The sequence below is a fragment of the Mchenga conophoros genome, linkage group LG23 (assembly GCF_057382185.1).
Source record: "Mchenga conophoros isolate Kocher_MC1m ecotype Shallow Benthic linkage group LG23, M_conophoros_male_GT1.1, whole genome shotgun sequence".
NCBI classification, from domain to species: domain Eukaryota; kingdom Metazoa; phylum Chordata; class Actinopteri; order Cichliformes; family Cichlidae; genus Mchenga; species Mchenga conophoros.
Genome location: NC_140547.1, coordinates 27,902,980 through 27,922,286, shown reverse-complemented (window position 1 = coordinate 27,922,286; position 19,307 = coordinate 27,902,980). Strand labels below are relative to the sequence as shown.

General features: G+C 41.1%; 1 protein-coding gene across 2 annotated transcripts in view; it reads right to left on the bottom strand.

Moving 5' to 3' along the window:
* Positions 1-645: 645 nt before the first annotated feature.
* The window catches only part of mbd5 (methyl-CpG binding domain protein 5), a 55,913-nt gene continuing 37,251 nt past the window's right edge, over positions 646-19,307 (bottom strand). For both annotated transcript variants that reach the window (XM_085264447.1, XM_085264448.1), the window contains exons 6-10: positions 8,908-9,128; positions 7,692-8,816; positions 7,134-7,207; positions 6,047-6,122; positions 646-5,958 (exon numbers count right to left, since the gene is read on the bottom strand). In XM_085264447.1, coding sequence (XP_085120573.1) covers positions 5,896-5,958; positions 6,047-6,122; positions 7,134-7,207; positions 7,692-8,816; positions 8,908-9,128 — 1,559 coding nt within the window. In that variant the 3' untranslated portion in view covers positions 646-5,895. The remainder of the gene's footprint in view (positions 5,959-6,046; positions 6,123-7,133; positions 7,208-7,691; positions 8,817-8,907; positions 9,129-19,307) is intronic.

Sequence of the window (19,307 nt, the reverse complement as noted above, 5' to 3'; positions counted from 1 at the left end):
TTTCTTTTTACTTTTAACAGTATTTTCTCAAGTTTAAGCGCTTTTGCTCCATTCACACTGCACCAAAATAAGTAATAGAAACACAATTAAATTACATTAAAGTCACTGTTTTGTTGTGAAATAACAAAATTTGAACAGTGTCCAAGTTAGTAAAAGCTAATATTCACTTCCTTCTTAAGAACTGCTCTGAAGCTTTTGATTATATTTAAACTTTATGTAGTATTCCCCACGTGAAAAATGTGACTAAATGTTCTGTGACTACTTTGAAAAACATAAGCATTTAATCCACATTTAATAAAAAAGGAGGTCTAGGGCTGCTGAGTAGGTCTAGTAGCTGGATGTTTTTCAAGCCAAAGGGCTTTTTGTGTGTGTGGTTTCAGGTAAATTTGGGGGCGATTTGAAGAGTGACAAACAGCAGATATTTAAAGAGTAATATTTAATATTAATGTTAAAAACCCTGCATATAAGTGTGCTTTCCTGCTTTTCCACTAGAGGCCAGTGTACAACAAGCTTTAAACTAGACTCGTGGTTTTACTCCAAACTTTCTCATTAATTTCCTCTTAGAAATATTTAATAACAAACCTGGGGGGGGAAAAGCACCCGGCCTCCACAAAAAGGCATAAAAATGCACAACAAATCAGATAATTCAAGTAAGAGTGACCATGTTTTTAATATCTTAAACATCTGTGCAACATTTTTCAAAATGTTACATCACTGCATGACCTGTAATGTTTCACAATATTTACAAAAAAAATGCTGCGTACATCAAACCATTAAAAAAAGTCCAAACAATCTCAAAATAATGGACTCTGACAAACTATCCCTAGCCCACATTAATGCAAATAAAGAAAAATAAAAAGAGCAATCAAGTGCACATCATACTTCACGCAGGTCTATTTTTTGTAAAGTATATATTAGTGAGAAAATATATACTTAATTACAAGTTGAAGAAACAAAATACTGACAACGAAAGGATGGGAGATTTAAAGAGCAGAAACAAACACTGGAAAAAATAAAACTCACACTCACACCTCACACAATCACAGGTGGAAGGAGACAGGAGGGTAAAATAGACCGCACGGACCACCTCAAACACAAAAAATGCTTTGAACTCTTGACCACGAATTACAAGAAACCAATAACAGATCCGTAACACATGGGGTTCCGGTCACAAGTGCAGGAACCTGCATGTCATTGCACAAAAACCAAAAAAGAAAACATAATTTGTTTTGTTTTGTTTTTTTAAAAAGAGGTGGAGAGAAGGGGGAGACGAGGCAGAATGAACTTTACCGAAACAGCTCACATGTTCTCCACAGCGAACGTCACATTTTGGAAAACGGCCGGAGGACATCTCCTCCGAAGGTTTACAGTAAGACAAAATAACAAAACCTCGACTCTCAAAAGGGTGCACGCTGAAAATAACGGGGACGTGTTTTTAAACACATTCTTCACAGGTATTGCTTATGTTGTTGCCGCTGTGAAGGTAACAACAATGCCTTGTGTTCGTGTTTGATACTGATATTTTTAACAGTAAACAAAAGAGAAAAACAAAGAAAAAAAATTAGCTTTTTTAAAAAAAAAAACAAAAACAAAAAAACATTCTCAGTTTTTTCAGTGTGCACAAAAACACAATAAGGTAGAGAGACATCACATTGGAAAATACAGTACAACTTGACTTAAAAATGCAGGAATTTGATTTGACTTAAAGGCTCCATTTGTTATGGATATGTAGTCATAGTAGTGTTTTCATTTGGAAAGCACAGAAATGGATGTTTCAAAGGGCAATTATATATCTATATTTTTTTCAGTTTTTGTTGCACAAAATTTCACCCTTGATGTCAGGTAAAATAACTAATTTGTTTAAAAGGTCTTTTTAGTTCTTGCTGCAAAATATTGGCCTCTAATATCTGTAAATCTACCAAAGATGCAGATATTTGGCCGATACCAGTGTCCGTATGGATATTTGGCCAATAATGGTGCACCCCTTGTTTTAGAGGCTGACAAAGGGGAATCTGTTCTTTCAGTAGTGTATTATTTGGTTTTAACTTTTTATTTGTTAGAGTTCTTGCGTATAAAGTTCAAGTAACAGTATTTTAGTTCAAACTTTGAGGCTAATTGGGTTAACGGTTGTGGCTGGCGTGTAAAAATAAAGCTACACATCAATTTCTACTTCATTGCTCTCAGGTTAGAGCATCAGAAAAGATGACTATTAAGAAAAAAAGAAAGAAAGAAAAGCAAAACAGGCAACACAGAAGAGTCCAAACAATGAGAGATGCAGTGTTTCGCAGTGTTGATCTTTGCCATCGATTGGTAATATTGCACTTGGTTATTCCGTAGAGATTGCCGGTGGTTTTGATCCATTTCCAATACTGTCAGACCGATCGAATGATGATTCTTCTTCTCAGCTTCAAACACTGATAACTTGTAGTGTTCAAACTGCATTTATTACCAACATCAGATGTGCATATTCATAAATAAGATGCTCTTTTTCTCTACCATGACACAATCTGTAACAAGTAAAAACATGAAGACTAGAAAACCTCACTGTAATTAAAAAGACTTATCTGTAACGTTCACTTCTTAAATAAGACAGAATATGACCTTTTTGTTTGTAATGGACTCTGAATACATGATCAATTCACTTGTTAAAAAAGGAAAGAAAACATACATATACACATATAAGGCTTGAGTTCTCAACTCTTGGTAGTATTATTGCCATCTAGCATATTTGTAAAGCTTAAAATAAATATGGAGTACTGTACATAAATAATTTACATCAATATGAAAAACAAACAACAAGGCCTCTAAAATGGAAAACCAAAATAAAATAAAAGCGCTTTCACTGCTCTGGAAAGCCCAGTTAGTGTTGCTTCAGATGCCTCGGAGGTCAGTTACTCTACTGAAAGCTGTGGGTAAAAACACGTGGAGAACAAAAATAAAAACAGTCACTGTACAAACAAGCATGTGAATATGATCGCGACAATCAATGACATGATCGTTCGATGCAGCCTGTGATTCTTGTTGCTGAAGGAAAAATCCACCCATGTTAATAACTGGCCAAAGTTTGTGGTTACAACACAAAGCAAACTGAAATTGTCTGCATTTTCAGATGTAGTGGTTTATGGTTTTTTGACTTCCAACAATGAGAGTTAAAGCTTTCAAATCTAAGAGCAGGGCTTATTTTACTCATCATACTGAAAATGGACCAGGATGAGTCTCTAAACATCTCACAGTGTGTTTATATGCATGTAGCGATGGACTTTTATGGTTTCAGTAATCAGGGAGCAAAAGATTTCTCCTGAAAAAAGCCATTTTACATGTAAGCACTCGAGTGACATGAAGTTAACCCTATGCCAACAGAGCATCCAGCTATGCCATCTGCAGATTTAAAATAATGTCAACCAAAACCTCATAAAAGAGGACATAGAAGAAAAAGTCTTAATTAGACCACTGATACATATTTCCCAATTAGTAGGTGCTAGTGCCCAATCTAGACCAGCTCTATGCATTTGCAACACAAAATACTGGTCCCAAACCTGGAGCGGCAGATGTCTGGGACTACATGAAATGCACAGTGATTTCAAACAGACAGCACACAGATTCTTTCCATTATGATTGTAGTTCCAGAGAACTTTCCCCAACCCTTGTTCAACCCCCAGTATCTACTACCTCTTGTTTTACAGTGTATTACAGATGCATGCCCCTCAAAAAACAACTTGTATAGATCCCAAAAACATTGGCATTAGCAAGGCATTAGCATGCCGCCCCCCCAACAGAAAACAAACACTAAAACAAAATGCCGGTCTCAAATTTGGACCCACTGGTGGGAGAAGCTACTGTAAGAAGTTACTTAAACTTGTACAACCTAATACTGTATTACATTTGTTTTAAAACTGTCAAAATGCGGGCTGGTCCTCAAGACACAACAAGGCAGAAGTGGCTGCGCTACATCCATCAAGCTGACGCCAAATCTGACGCCTATTCCATAGATTTTTACAAAATAAAGACTGCCACTCCCAACAGCACTGCAAAATTGCCAGTCACAAAGCTGGAACCACTGACATCAGAGATTATGGGCTGGGCTGCTATTGGAAATTGTGTTCACTGATACTACCCCAAGCTACTGTGTCACTGTGTAATGCAACCCTATGTGGGGTTCTCAAAGCTGTTTAAAGGTAAGCTAAAGGCATCTAAGACAAGACAAGATAGCTCAGGGTCATATTATCTGGTGCCAAATCTATAAATGCTAACCAAAGACCAACGGTCCAAAGGCAACCAGAAATGGCCAACCCCAATGTTGGAACTGCTCATGATATTAAATTTGGGATGGGCTACCTAAGAAATCCAGACACTTCACTCATGCACCCCTTGAAATTCTGTTCAAAATTAATCTCCTGCCACTGAAACAACCCCAACTCACTTGCTACCCGACGCTACGCAGCCTCAAAACTGGTTCCTCATTCCGTTATTCTGTGCCGCAACTCAGAAACCACAAAAAACCTCAGCCCCAAACCACTGAAATCATTAAATCAGGGATGTTTTTCAGAGATGCACCAAGACCACCAATATCCATCAATTCATCATTTCAGTAGCCTAAAATGGGCTAAAACTTGTTTTGCAATGTACACTTGTTCCAGTTAAAAACTCTGCACAGCCAGCAGATGTAACGTCAGCGGAGTTAACTACAGTGCATGTAAGCACGCTGGCAGAAAGAGCTCAACTTCTGAAGTCCAACATTAATTAATAGCATTTAATTTACAACAACATAAAAAAAAAAGTCTTGCCGTTTCAGAAGCTGGACAACCCATGTTTAGGACTTTTCCCCCCCATCATTTTTACTTTAAATGAATGAACCTCTTCTAAAAACAATCATTGTGGAGGTTTTGGAAAATTAAGTGTCTGTGAGTGGATTTTTCCTTCTGAAAACACTCAAAAAAAGTTTTTGTTCATAAATTACAACACCTGAAAAACCCAGAACCAGACCAAGTAACGTGGTGACTGGTGGAGCCGGCTGGGGTCTCGGTGGGAGGGATACAGGCTGTGGGTGGACAGGGATACAGGGTGTGGGTGTGTGGGAGGGTAGGGATACAGGGTGTGGGTGAGGTGGGACACTGAACACTTTCTGCTGGTAAAGTTCATTCTGTGTTTTTTGAACTGTTTTTTCTCCCCATTACAAATGAACACTTAGCTGGAGTGACTACTGTTATGGTGAGCTCATGTCAGTTTCATCGCTGTTCCCTTACAAAAATAAAACAACAAAGAAAAGAAAAAGAAAGAAAAAAGAAAACAGCACATCTTACAGTTCATCATATAAAAGCTTTAGGCTGTATTCTTATTTATCCTATGCATGCGGCCATATGCGACCGCATTTCTGAATAGAAACCAAGACATTGGTACACTTCTGCTTTGTTTTGTACAATAAAAGATAAAATGTGCATTAGGTACGGTTGTACATGACATTGTACAATATTTACATACAATTCTTAATAGCATGAAATTTCAGGATTATCTATATACATATTGAAAATGTATCAGAAATATTTGGACTGTCTATTTTTCTTAAATATGTAAGGTAATGCTTGTAGCTTTTTTTGTTTATTTTACTATCTTATACTAGAAAAAAATAGTTAATTCAGTGAGCTGTAGACAAATTGCAACCGTTTTTGATGTTTTTCTGTATTCATGTTTTTTCCTACAGTCTATAAACTGTAGTGGTGATTGGAATTTCCAGCACCTTCTGTGGTCAGTCATTAAGTCAAGTTGATATCATGGAACAACGATGTACCACTGAAAGTCCACGTGTAGCACCTGTTAGAGAGCTCAGATCGCATCAAGGCTGAACGGACAAAGTCTCCGAAAGGCTCTGAGGACGTTCTTGGGCCAACACATTCAATGTTATCTGGATATCTTCCTCCTCTTCGGCTTGGGGAGCTTCACCTGACGATCCCTCGACGGGATCTGATGGCACACACACAGGAAACGGTGTGGTGGTGAATGCGGGGGAAACAGCAGTGCATGAGAAGAGAGGAAAAGCGCAAATACTCACTGTGCCCGACATCTTGTCTAGCTCGCTCATGGCCTCGTGGATAGCAGCTTCCAAGTGATTATTCAGTTTCCCCGGTCTGTCAGACAATATTTATATTATTTACTTTTAGGCAGAAGAAAACTTTACAATTATAAACTACAACAAAAAGGTAGCTTAAAAAATAATTATTACACTTGAATCCATCTACAGGATGAGGAAACTGACCGGAGAAGCAGCTGGTTCAACTCCATGTGACCAACGTGTTTATTTATGCTTCTAATGAACTTCTCATAGCTCTTTAACTGAAAATGTCCCACTGTTGTAATACAGGAGTGAGACCTGCTATGATATATGGTTTGGAGATGGTGCCAAGCGGTTCATGGATGTAGTGAAGGAGGACATTCAGAGGGGTGGCATCAGAGGAGGAAGCTAGCGTTAGGGTCCGATAGAGGCAGATGATTCCCTGACGGGAGCAGCCAAAAGAATAAGCAGTGCAGGAAAGATAATTTAGAAGTTACAGGGAAGTATATGATTTTATATACTATTTGATCTTTTTGTAATTTTACACTCTTCTAATATTTTGACACAAGTTTATAGTATACACTGTGATGACTTCCATCATTATTTGTTGTTCGGAGGATTACAGAACCTCCAATGTGTCCATATTTGGGTGTTAAAATGATACGAGTGTGCTGTAACACATAGGTCACTTAAACAGACCTTTAAAGCTTTAATTTTGGATTATTGAAATAAAAGACTAGAACAGTTTTTAATATCTACCCTGGAAAAAAGAAGCTGTACATGTGTAGTTTGTGGAAACAGAGCCACTGAATAAAGTATTCCGACTCTACCTCTGTCATTTTAGTTCAGTCACTTCAGGGTTAATGGTCTATTTTTGCCCCAAAGCGTTTAAAGTTTTATTGTTTCACTTAAACAAATGTTTGCCTCTCCTTTGCTGCAGGACACCATCTTTAACCACTAGGTGTCAATGCCACTTTGGATAAAGATCATCAGAGGAAGCACGAAAAGGCCTCGCTCAGCTCAAACTACAGCAAAGGTGGGTTTATATTATTAATGAAGCACCAGTGTGCTGGGTGAGGTTACTTACTTTAGGCCTCTTTTGGCGGCGCGGTCGAATGCCTCCAAGTCATGAGTTAGTGTTTTCAGCTTCTCTGGCTCTACCTGCACAAAGAAAAGTGGAATCAATTTGAGCACATTCAGCACCAGACTGAAAATTTCCCACCAAGCACCAGGAACTGATGCTCAATTTGAACTCCGGTTTATCACTTCGGCGCGTCTAGCGGATAATTTGGCAGTCACCGTTTGTCGGACATGCTCTGTTCTGCACTTCTGATTTGGCAGGTAAAGCCGTGGATGTGTTTTTGGAGTAATTTGGAGTCCATCTGCCTCGATGGCCGCTGGACAGAAATTTAAAAAGCTCTATTTCCTTCTGACTTTTCAAAGCTGCAATATTTGAAAGTTACAGTCAAATACGAGTTATTCTCGACTTATTGGCAAGCAACTCCCTTTAATTGGAAGATAATTCATTGTAATCCAAGACTCGCTGAAACTTTTAATACTGGGATTGCTGCTCATAGCCTCCTCAGGCTGAGGCGCTGGCTGGCAAAATGGTGACAGGTGGTGACAGACTACCCCGGCCCCTCACCTTGGCCTGCTCCCGCAGCTGCATGGCAGCGCTGTGCACTTGCTCATCCCCGGCCAGCTTTGCAGGCCACGGCGGGAAGCCCTTCAGCTGGCCCCAGACCAGCTCTCCCATGTTGAAGGTCCTGGACCGGTAGTGGAGCAGCTCCGACGAGGGCGAGTCTGGCTGCCGGAGGTCCTCCTCACTGCTCAGGCTCTTCGTGTCCGAAGGGCTGGGCGCCATTCCATTGAAGTGGCCGTTGTAGTGGCTGTAGTCTTTGGCTGTAGCCAGAGGGCCCTCCAGGCTCGTGGAGGAGCTGGGTGACTGGTCGTCATCCTGCCGTGGAGGGCCCAGGACTTCTCCGTAGCCCCGGGTGTTGAAGTGGGGCGTGGTGCCGTTGAGATGGGCGCAACGTTCCACCGTCTGCTCCAGACGTTCCTTGTAGTTAGCTGGTGCCCGACCGCAGTTGTTGAACCGGAAGCTATCATCGAGGTAGGCCTTATCGTGGGCCATCACCAGGCTGTGGTCGTTGGACCCATCGGTGGGGCAGGGTGGCGCAGGGGCCAGACTGGCAGGTCTCTCCATGCAGGGACTACTCCTTACTTGGGTCGAGCACTCCAGGAACTCCTCACCACCCCAGGCGTTGTTGTTGTTCTGACTGTCAAAGCCTCCCCCATGATGAGTCTCCCCGTCCCACTGCCCCCTGGGAGTCCCGCGTCCAGGAGAACGGAAGTAATCATTGGCTTCAGGGCCATCCGGAGTGCTCTTCCCTGGATCCATGTTCTTCTGACCCCGCCCAGGCCTCACCTGCCGCACTCTGGCTTGCTGGGGTATGGTCTCCCCTTCCTGGTGCCCATGCAGGACTGCGCTGACTGCCTGGGGGAGGTTGACAGGTTCCCTTATGGAGGCAGTGAAGGCACTCATGGCACTGAGGGCGTGCACTGGACTCGCCTGCGTTGTCCCGCTCACTGTCGTGGTGATGGTTACATGCACGCCTTTGCTGGCTGCGTCCACAACAGCTCTGTAGATGGCGTCCACAGATTCTGGCCCTCCGCCGGGGGCTCTGTCAGAGCTAGGCGTACCCGCTGGAAGTCCCTCACCTTGGGGCTGCTGCTCCTCCCCAAATTGTGGGTGTGGCAGCATCCCCTGCTGTGGATACAGAGAGGGGCCATTGTGATTAGAAATGTCATCTAAAACATCTGAAATACTACACAGATCAAAACATGACTCATTGCTCCACCTGGTAGTTCTGGTAGAGGCAGGCCATGGAGCCGGAGTTGGCGTTGTTGCTGTCAGCGTAGGGCGGGTTGTCGGAGAAGTGCTGCTGCCCCTGGTAGGCAGGATGAGATACCACTGCTTGCTGCATGCCCTGATGGACCTGCTGCGGGTACATCTGACCTCCACCGGCGTTGACATGTGGCTGTAGAGCGCCCATTCCACATCCAAGTGACGAGGGGTTTCCTGCAAAACAACAGGGAGAGGCCGGTGAGCTCGAACCATCAGACATGGTGTGTATTTTAATACAGACAGCACTGATACTTCACGACTAAGGAACTAAGCAATATTTTATATTTTTGGTAAAACATATGATAAAGCATGCTGAAGTGTAATTCTAGTTACATTTTTTAAAACAATCCACAATATTCACTGCATTCATCAACAAGAATGGATGGCCTACATCAAGGATGTCAAACAAAGGACCTGTGGCCCCCAGCCAGACTACCAAAGGGTCCAGTGTTTGGAGCCTTCACTGTATTTCGTAGAGGTGGGAATCACCAAATTTTTAAAATTTTTCTGTAACTGCAAATCAGTACCTGTTTTAACCAATAAGATAACACAATCGTCAAATGGCCATCTATTTCTTGTGGACATAAGGAGATTGCTTTCCTATTTTTTTTCTCATTTTTCAGTTAAGTTAAGTTAATATAAGTTTGTAGGATTTATTGTCATTTCACATGGTATTTACAGAAATCCACAGCTGAAACGAAATGTTGTTCCTCACCAGCCTCTACAGTGCAATAATCAATAACAAATTATTAATAAATTAATAATAATTTTGCATTCAAACGCTGCAAGAACTTTTCATTTCTTATACCTGATACCTTTTTTTGTAAGTGCTGATCTAAAACCTGAATTTAATAAGCAGACAGCCGCAGACTGGCACTCATTCCTCTTATAATTCTTTAAACTCAAATAAAAGAGCACGTGCTAAGGTGCACTGTAGTGCAGTGTTGACTGTCTCTAATTTGCAGATAGCGCAACATGCTGCTTGAAAATCATCAGGTGACTGCATGCTGCTCTCACCTTTACTTGCTCTCGCTGTGTGTCCACCTCCTCACACATGCACACAAACTCACTTGCAGAGGGGAGCTGATAAGTGAAATCCTACTGACGTCAGTGTCAACACATTTCGTTACCGTAAAAGTGCAACAAAAGCTTTTCCAATGAGCACCGGACAAGTGACAACATCACAGCTGTCAGACTTTTTCAGCAATACCGTCTCACCTGACCACACAGAAAAGCGGACCCTCTGCTACACCTGAGCACTCTAGGAAGCCAACCCACCTTATACTGAATCCAGCTCTGAGTCGGGATTGGACTAGATGAGTACATTCCTACTTTAGAACCCATCCATCCATTTTCTTAAACGCTTATACAGCTTTTATACAGCAGGGAGCTGGAAACTATCCTGGCCAACACAGGGAACAAACATTCACACCCTTGGGCAATTTAGGTTCACCTGCTAATCCTAGTTTTCAGGTAAGATGCCAACTTGCCTGCAAACACTCGCCAACTACTCACTGAGTGGTGAGATCACAAACAGGAAACAGAGAATATTAAATAAAAGGTATATCTAGGGCTAAAATTGGTGAAAGCAACTCAGCTAGCAAACAAAGATAATTTGCCATTAGTGCTCCCAATTAGTGGACCAGTCTGCCCAATCAAACCAGAATACAAACTTCTCATTTAAATGGCATCATATTATGTTATTTTATCAAAAGGCTTAAAGTAGTGTGTTTTAAATCCTGTCTAATATTTTGTTATTCTGCCTTATCTTCAGTTGTATTTCTGGAACGTCACCATAATACTTTAACTTCATTCAATGACGCACTCTGTAACTCTGTTAACAACAGAGCCGTATAAATAAAATCATAAATATAATTAAAAATCTCAGCAGCTGTAGCATGTTTTTTTTTAAATCTCTTGTGCCCTTGTGTTCATCTGTGTAATAAACCTCTCAGTTCGGTGGATTTTAAACCTAGAAAATGAGTTGCTTAGAAAGTGTCCCCCGACCGTGGCTTCTACAATCAAAGAAACAAAGTTCCACATTAGCAATCTGTTGCTCCCAAAGCTAACAGATGGACCCGCTGCCAGATGCACGGTACAGCCAGACTTGTTAGCGAAGCATCCAAGGACAGAACATGAGGAAAATACACGGAGGCCACAGATGTATCAATGAATGAAGAGAAAGCCCAGCAGCAATGTTATGTAGACAAAGCCGGAGCGCATACAGGATCTCAGCAGCCTGACTTGTGTGTGTGTGTGTGTGTGTGTGTGTGTGTGTGTGTGTGTGTGTGTGTGTGTGTGTGTGTGTGTGTGTGAGTGAGAGCAGCGACTGGAGCAGCTGGTGCGATGCGACGTAGCTGAAGGGCAGCTGTGTGTTCTCCATTTTTTTCCTCCTCTTTTCTTTCTTCCCCTCTCTCTCACTCTCTCTTTAATGCTGAGAGCCACGACTCGGCCATCCCCCCTCTTCCTCCCCACGTCCTCTCCGCTACTGCTATGATATAGTGACGGCTGTTGCTGGGGGAGGTTGCCTTGGCAACAGAGTGATGATTGGTGGTGCTGTCCGCTGCCAGGAAGCTTGTTTGGAGGTGGTGCTGGTGGTAGGGGAGTTGTGGTGGATGGGTGGGGGTGGGGGGTGGGGGGGTTACGAGGGTCGGGTGGTGTGATTTTAGCCTGCTGGGGGATGGGGGCGGTGGTCAGCTGGGTTGAAGGGGGGGGGGGGGGGGACCGGGAGGGGTTTACAATGAACTTTGGAGTATTTGTTGATGGCAGGAGAAAGGGGGGGGGGGGGGGTGTTCAAAGCTTGCACGCTGTATAGAAACAGATGGTCAGAGGCTAAAGCTAAGACGCCAATGACTAGGCCACTTTCAAAGCGTTTCAGGGCTCTTCAGACAGTAACATCCACCATTCAGTGACAAAAACACTATTTAGCCTGCTCCCACCCACCAACATTTACTGAATATTTCCCCTAAATGTCCAAATGGTAACGCTGCCAACAGGAGAACTCCAAGGCCAAAATTCATAAATGAGACTTTAGCTGAAAGCTAAAAGTGTATTTGTTCAGCATGTGGTCAAAACATAACTTCATCCACAGTGCTGTAAAAACTGTAAAAATGCCCCAATCCTTATTCATTTCTTACTGTGCAAATTTAAGATAATCAAACTATTTTTAGTATTAGACAAAAATACAGAAAAGCAAATTTTATATGATGATTTCATTTATTAAGGGAGAAATGCTACCCAAACCTACGTGGCCCTAAGGGAAAAGGTAATTGACCCTTTTGTTCTATCATGAATTAACCTTATTAACTCGTTCTTTTCCAAGTTCAGTTTTCCTAGCCAACACAATGTAAAGAAGTAGCCGAGAAACAAAGTAATTGACATCCAGTGAATTACGGTGAGAGCCGTTACCCACAAAATGGAGAAAACTTGGAAGAGTGGCGAGCCTTCCCAGGAGTGGCCAACCTACCGAAAGTACTCCAAGAGTGCATCGAAGACTCATCCAGGGGTGAATCATGAACTCTGCCCATAGGCCTGCAGTTCTTTATATGTTCTTTTCAGTTCTTTTGTGACCTCCTTTGCTACAGCCACATGTACATGGGTATTTTTTGTAAACATAGCCTGTTTCATGCATACTGACAATGGAGCTTTTGTAAAACTCCTGACAGGGTGAAGATTTCAGAAAACTGCATTTCTGCATTTACATGTGGACAAAGGTGTGCGTTTTTTATGTCCCTTTATGATAAAAGGCTGTGCGCTGTGGCTTTTAATCAGCCATCATTTCTTCACGGTTACTGTTATATCACTACCTGATGATTTGGCACACTTTTCACAGCTTTTGAGATATTTTTCAAAACACACTCTGAGAAATCCCTATTTAAAAAAAAAAACAACCCATATACATATGGACATAGCCAAGGAGGTCACAAAAAACCCATAACAACATCCAAAGAACTGCAGGCCTCACTTGCCACAGTTAGGGTCAGAGTTCATGAGTCAAGTCAACAAGAAAGACACTGGGCAAAAATGGCATCCATGGGAGAGTTCACCAAAAAAGATCATAAAGGCTCATCTCACATTTGCCAAAAAACATCTGGATGATCCCCAAGATTTTGGGGAAAGTATTCTGTGGACTGACAAGACAAAAGCTGACATTTTTGGAAGGTTTGCATCTGACATAAAACTACCACAGTATTTCATAAAAAGAATATCACACCAACAGTCAAACATGGTGGCATAACCTGGAAGTCCCGAGGACGGATCGTGGGACCTGTGCGTGGGGCTGCACGGCGTCAACGCGTTAACAAGCTAACCGCACTAACGCATTGACGCCATGCAGCCCCACGCACGGGGCGATCTGCTGTAACTCGTTAACGGAGATTAGCCGTGTTAATTCAGTTATGGCGTTAATGTCATTTTAACGAGATTAACGATACCAGCACTAAAATAATAATCTCCAAATGTTTTCTTTTTACTGACCACCTCCTCTTTGATAGCTGCCGTGTCCATCTTGTTGTTGCCTGCAGGTGAAGCGATGGGGGAGGGGAGTTGTGTTAGTGAAGGAGAGAGGTGAGGCAGAGTAACGTTGCGTAGAACGATAAACAATATTGTCACATCTCATTTAAAAATATATCGATATATTTAAAAAGTCGATATATTGCCCAGTCCTATAATAATGTCTGACCATCAGTTATTGTCCTGAAGCTAAAGCGAACTTGGGCTGTGCAGCAGAACAATGATCCAAACCACACCAGCTAGTCCACCTCTAAATGGCAAAAAAACCAACAACAACAACAACAACCCACAAATGGTTCTGGAGTGGCCTAGTCAAAGCCTGGACTTAAAGGCTGTTCGTGTTTCAAAACCACCCAAAGTGGCTAAATTAAAACAATTCTGCAAAGACAACTGCCAGTTGTGGCACAACCATCTCCTGTCACTCCTTCAATTCAGGGTCACAGAAAACCAGGAGCCTATATTTAACTACCACAGTGCAAGAGGCAGGGGACAACATGGACAAGTCGCCAGTCTGTTACAGGGCTAAGGACTAAGTGTAAAAAAAATGCAATAACTAAGAAATTGGGAAATTTTCATAGCACTGTAAGTATGCTCAACTATCATTCAAAAAATGTTTATAATAGTCTAATATGAGTTGCATAACGCTTAATTTCATGTTGTTTAACCCTCTTCTCTGACATTAAAAAACAAAATGAAGCATTCAGAAAACCTTTAACGATCACTAAAAACATTAATGCTGAACTTCTCTTGCAGTAATTATACAGCAGGCATCTACTGAGCAGAACAAGAAATTCCCTGTCAAATGTACTGATATACATTCAGCTAAAATCCAGCTAAACTCCCTGTGCTTTTTACACACACAAAAAAGAAAACGATCAACTACAACCCTGATTGGCTGGTGTGTTAAAGCCCAATAATGACTGGCCTTGCAAACTGGAAGCACTCGCTCTGCAACATGGGGCAACTTGAGGGGCTCATGTGATGACCAAGATTTTGATTAAAGGTTCACAAGCATCACAGAATATTTTTAGTTCTGATCTAGTGTGGGAAACACAGCTGTAGATGCATCGTGAGGCATTATAAAGCAGATGGCACAAAGGGCACTTGAGGCTATCTTCTGCACCCTGAGCAGGTTAACAACAGCAGACCATCCAGGAAACCAAATGAACTTATTCAGTGGAAATTAGTAGAAAAACAGTAAAACGTGGCAACATAATCTCAACTAATAGAAAACAGACGTAACAAGCAACAGGTGGAGGCAACAGGCTGCTTCTCCTCTTCTGCAGTGTTGTACTCCATATGGTGTTGAGTCAGACCTGCCTACATGCTGGTTCAATTATAATGTGGAATATAGTCCTCTGTTTCCAAACAGCTTGCAGGATTGGTTTCATCTTCTGACAGTCGGAGCAAAGCTTGCATGAACTGGGAGATTTTCCTACAATTTTTCACCAAAACATCACCTTTACGCTCATTTTTCGCTGCACATTTTTATTTTTGGACTCTGTTAGAGTAGCTTTACATGAGTCACAGCTCAAAATAATCTCTATTGTTACACTGATCCTTGGTGGAGTCATTCTGTTTATCCACATAGCTAAAATGTTCCTCAGTACTGTGAAACTGAAATATTTCAACAGAAAGGTGTTTAGTGTCTGCATTAAAAGACTGCTTCAATGGAGTGCTTAAGAAAATGGAGCCACAACATATCACAACAACAGCTGTGATATGGCAATTATTACTGTAAGGTACAGACTCTACAATACTAGAGAGAACCCTAACAATTAGACAACCCCTTATGAGCAAGCATTTGGCAACAGTGGGAAGGAATAACTCCCCTTTTACCCCACCCCCCCTTTTTAAAGAAATCTGAACTCTTTTGTTTGTTGTGACACAATTACGTTCTGTGGTCCGTATGAAGGGCTTTATTAACAATAGGCAACTCCAAAATATATTCTGAACACACAAATTATTTGCACAGATTTCACGTGGCCAGTGTGTAAAGCCCTGAACTTTGTCTTAATTGGCCGCTTCTCATAAATAGAAGATCTGAAGAACTCTTGCTTAAAATATCCCCATATCATAGTTCAAACAGCCAAAATAGTTCCAGTTCAATGTCTACAAGGCAAAGAAACAGACACAAGCAGTTCACACCCTTGAATACAGGATCAGTTTCATGATAACTGAATGGAGAAACTTAAAAAAGTGAATTTTAGCCAAACTCCAAGGCTCATATCACCCCATGTAGGATACTTGTCTAGTCAAAGCAAGTTGTAGCATGTGAAAGGTCTTCTTTTTGCCCTACATTTAAATATCAGGCTCATCTTGTATCTGTGATTCCTCCAGTATGAATCTAATTCTCAGGGCAGGATATAGAAATAATCATGCTGAAACTAAGTGGAAAATTAATTTTGCTGTAGTTTAACAAAGCCTCAGTGTTTCCATGTGAATATCCTGTATGCAGGAAAGAATAATTAAAATGAGCCACATTTCAACCTAGTATAGTATATCCTTCCTAGTACGCATCCTTTCCTAATGTGAAAGTAAAAATTTACATTAAATATACTAAAAAAATAACTGAACAAAAAATCCATCAGATTCTGAGGAGGTCAGATTGGATGACTTGTCATTCTTTTTTAAAATTCTTATTTTAAGTACTTAAAAGAAGAATTAAACAGTACTTTTGACTCTGAAGACTTGAAACCAAACCTCAGGCTATAATTAATCTCATTTAAACATATGCTTCTCCTCCCATCCCTATCTCATGGCCTACAGAAGACCGCCTGAATTTCAATGAGTTGACTTTGGGAAGGGGGAAAAAAAAAAAATAAGACCAACAGGGCACCTGGTGATAAGAACAGGTGGCCTGCAGCAGCCCTTGGTGATATTGCCATTATAAACCATACGAGGACACATGGACACACAATGAATACATAAACTCGAAGTCCAGTCCCCTCAGCAGGCAGGAAAGAGGAGGGGGAAATAAAAAAAATTAAAAATACAAGATGTAGGTTCTTTCAGCAGTTTCAAAAACATACACACACAAATAAACAGATGCACATACACACACTGTAATACACAAGCAGCAACAGACACACACACAGGCCTAAACCCTCATCAAAGGCTTCACTCTGGTCTCCATTCAGGGTCTATCGTTACTATAGCGACCGGCTTGCTGGGAGAAGCTCTTTAGAGCGCCCTATCTGGGTTGCTTCCCTTAAAGCGTGATGCAGATCCCATTTCCATCTCCTTACACCATTGACTGATGCTAGCATACAAATAAAACAAAGGGAAACACTGGCTGACTGACAATTAGCCCGGCCTTCCAAAGGATGAGGGGGCTCCCGCTCATTAGCTCGGAGATACTGGAGGAACCTGACGGTCTAAGCTCAGGGCCTATCACCTAAATCCCTCGGTTTTAGCTCACTCATAACCATAGAAACCACATCTTAATCGAGATTATCGCAGGGAGGGGAGTAAGGGATGTAAACCGAGGTTATTCTGTTTCTATCTGTGTTATTAGGCACATTTTTCCTTAAATAGATCGCTTGGAAAACGGTTCTCCCAAATCTTGGCAATTTCACCAACATACATCTAAAATTTTAAGCATTTCACCATTATTTTTCTCCAAAAACACAGCCGGTAATCTCACATTCCTGTGACCTTCATAGCACACACCTGAGCTCTAAGTTTACAATTACTCAAGAAGGTCCTTCTTGAGTAATCATGCTTCCACAAAACTCTTTCTTATTTTATTTCATTTTTTTTATATGCGGTTGCAAAGCTATTTACAGAGCCACCAGGCAATTCGGCACAAAGCACAGTGTCAGAAAAATGATGGTGATTCTGCCTTTCTCCCTCCGAGAAATGCCCAAACTGTGTAAAGGCAGAACAACAACCCGTAAACTGCATATCCCTGGACAAGAGGTTCACGCTCCTGCATGTACACAAGCAGCCATGCTAGCATCTGTTCCTCTAACATCGAAAACAGTGGACAATCTACAAAAACTTCATAAATAAGTGGTTACTTACGTGTACCGACAGTCCTGGGTGGTTACTCATTGTGTCTTTAAAAACAAGAACTGCTAAACATGAAAGCAGAAAAACTGCAAAAATACAAGTACACAGCTAAAGCTAGCAGGTCCACTAGAATCACAAGACCGTGTTTGCCTTTTTTTCTTTTTTTAAATTTCCACCATTTTTATAAATCTCTCTTCGTGACTCAACCCAAAGGTACATACCGAACTCCCAGAGAATGTACTTTCCCTTTGAAATTAGCCTATAGATCCCCTTTACCTCCACTTTTGAAAGTCATGGAACTCCCAGCCCAGTCAGCAGTGCATCTTTCGAGGCTCACCCTCCTACCCCAATCCTCTTCTCCAAAAAGAATATTATTTTATCTATAGACAATGGATGGATTAAAAGTTTTAAGTTATAATGTTAAGGGTCTCTATAGCACCACTGCAGGAAACACACCTGAAAAAAACGTCCTGGGCAGAAAAAGTGTGTTTTTTCTTACCTTAATCAGGAAGAAAAATAGGTGTAGCTATACTCATCCACAGACAAGTTAATTTTACAGAAACTCTGAGGGAAGATAACATTTTATTGAACAGATTAATTGACGAATGGGAGGTATGCCTTGTCAACATATATGCTCCCAGTGAGGATGACCTAGGCTCTGTCAAACATGTATTTAAAATGAATATCAGCTATAGCTCAGGCCTGTTGCTGATGAGGGAAGATTTTCATTGTGTGATGTCTGAATCATTAGACTGGTAACCAACCTCTAGGGCTCCCTTATCACAGGTAAGTAGTAGAGGTGGGAATCACCATACATCCCACGATACGATATTATCACAATACTTAACGCATGATACGATATTATTGCAATTTTTTAAAATATTTTGCGATATTCAGATTCTGTACATAAAGGTAAACTTTATCAATATTCATTTTATCTAATATCAAAGTCTCACACTCAGTCTTTCTCTCATTTCAGTCAGTTTTATTGTTGACAAACTGAACGGTTTGTATTACAGTCTAGTCCAACTTAACTGAATGCAACCATCTGGTACAATTATAGCTATTCTGAACTATGCAATTTATGAAAACTATGCAGCCCATTCAGGAACTGAAGAATTTGAAAGTAAATTAACTCATTCACTGCCAGCCATTGGCAGTGAATGAGTTAAACCCATTGACTCATTCACTGCCATTGACGGCTATAGACGTCAATGGCAGTGAATGAGTTAAAACAAAATATAATTTTACATTAAATAAAAAAGTTTTAAACTTAATTAAAATAAAACATGTCTTAAATAAAATAAGTAAACTGTCATGTTTATTGCTGCCAAAAAAAAAGTTAAACACATTTGGACAGTGAAGGAATGTCAGGATTCTTGCTCAGAAAAAGGATCAACATGCTCTGAAGTCAGAGCGTGTTCCAGTCCACAAAAACCTTTTTTGTAACAAAATATCGATTTCTGCTGTCCCTATATCGATACATTATTAGCAAACAAAATATCACGATACTACACAGTATCGATTTCCCCCCCCACCCCTAGTAAGTAGAATACGCTTGAATATTAAGCTACAGAAGCAGGCCTGGTGGATGTCTGAAGGTCTAAGTTTCCTAAAAGAAGGAGTTTCACATTTTACCCAAGTAGGCACTGTTCCTACACTAGAACAGACTTATTTTTCACCTCACAAGTAGAGATATATAGAATTAAAAATGTTGAGATTCTCCCAATTAGGGACTGAATATACTTGATGTATCGCAAGTTTTTCTACGCACGATGGTTAAAATGGCTTTATCGTAACCATCGAGTATAAATTGCCATGGCAATA